The following is a 1547-nucleotide window of genomic DNA, read 5'->3' on the forward strand; positions in this document are numbered from 1 at the left end:
AATTAATAATAATAATAACAATAATAATAATAATAATAATAATAATAATAATAATAATAATAATAATAAATAATAATAATAATAAATAATGGTAATAATAATAATAAGTTTAATAAGATTAATAATATGTCATGGCAAGATTAATAATTAAATGATCATTAATTAATTGATTAAGGATAAAATAAAACGATGATGCTAAACAGTAATGAATTATAAAAATTACGTGGAATAGGTAAGATTTTGAATAAGTGTTATTTTTTTATCCAAAATATCCGCCATCTCATTATATAATTCATCAACACAGCTATAGCCTTGATCTTCCCATGAAAATTCCTGAAAAAAAAAAAAAACTTTTTTCAGATATTTGAGGAAGAAATTTTTCCGGATAAAAACACTTGAAATATTCAAATACGCAAAATAAGCAAGTATGAAATGTTTCATCAATCGAATTAAATTAAAATCTGAAATTTGCTGAAAAAGTTTTATTTTAATTTCAGAAGTTCAAAAAAAAAGTATCGACTGATAACTAGTACTTCAGTATGAATTTGAAATTTCAAGAAATGACATTTATATAAATATGTATATATACATTTAATTATTTATTTCTTATTTATATGCATTTATTAATTTATTTACTTATTTATTAAAAACCATTGTAGGAAAACAAAATCCATGAATCAATAACTTCATATTCCTATTTAAATTAACTTCATATTTTTATTAATCTTAATTACTAAAACGAATTTTACATAAACTAACATGAATTTTGTGAGTTCGAGCGAAACCACCTTGAGCACATTGCATAAAATCAACATAATCGAAACATTCATTAAACGTATATAATGATAAAGTATCATGATAATTGTTTTCCATGCAATTACCTTTCGATTTATTTGCTGATAATGAAATTTTCTCATCCTTTATTCCTACGAAAAGAAAAAAAAATTACATTTAAATTAAATGGATGAAATGAATTCATTTTATCAATAAAAATTATTTAGCAAATAATAAAATTGTTTGTTTTGTTTTTGTTTGCTTTTTTTTTTAAATTTTAATTATAATTTTTTTTACCAGAATTTGTTGATTTGATATCATCACAATCGTTTTGCACTTCCAAAAAATCCTTTTCCATTTTCATTTCACCTTTTTGCTTCATATCATTATTTAAATTTGATTTTTTTAATTGATTCATATATTCCAATAATAATTCAATTTCACCATTACTACTACTACCACTACCATTCTTTTGTTCGTCCTTTATCATCATTTTGCATGAACTGAAATTTAATATTTAAATTTTTTAATTCAACTAATAACAACAATATCAATAACAATTCTTTTATATTTATTATACTTGCATGGTTATATAATAATGATAACAATGTTAATATAGTTATATCGGTATAACAGTAATAATGAAGATATAATTGTATCGTTACTATAATAATATAATTGTATCGTTACTATAATAACAACTAATGATAGTAATTAATAATAATAATAGTAATAATAATAATAATAATAATAATAATAATAATAATAATAAT

General features: G+C 19.7%; 1 protein-coding gene across 1 annotated transcript in view; it reads right to left on the reverse strand.

Annotated features, from left to right (window-relative positions):
* Positions 1 to 1547, reverse strand: part of LOAG_18860 (hypothetical protein) — a 6815-nt gene that overhangs the window by 2420 nt on the left and 2848 nt on the right. Inside the window, exons 4-6 of the mRNA XM_020451521.1 lie at positions 1072 to 1277; positions 760 to 926; positions 224 to 333 (exon numbers count right to left, since the gene is read on the reverse strand). Of these exons, the coding sequence (XP_020304688.1) occupies positions 224 to 333; positions 760 to 926; positions 1072 to 1277 (483 nt within the window). The remainder of the gene's footprint in view (positions 1 to 223; positions 334 to 759; positions 927 to 1071; positions 1278 to 1547) is intronic.

The sequence above is a fragment of the Loa loa genome, assembly GCF_000183805.2.
Source record: "Loa loa unplaced genomic scaffold supercont3.590, whole genome shotgun sequence".
Classification (NCBI taxonomy): Eukaryota; Metazoa; Nematoda; class Chromadorea; order Rhabditida; family Onchocercidae; genus Loa; species Loa loa.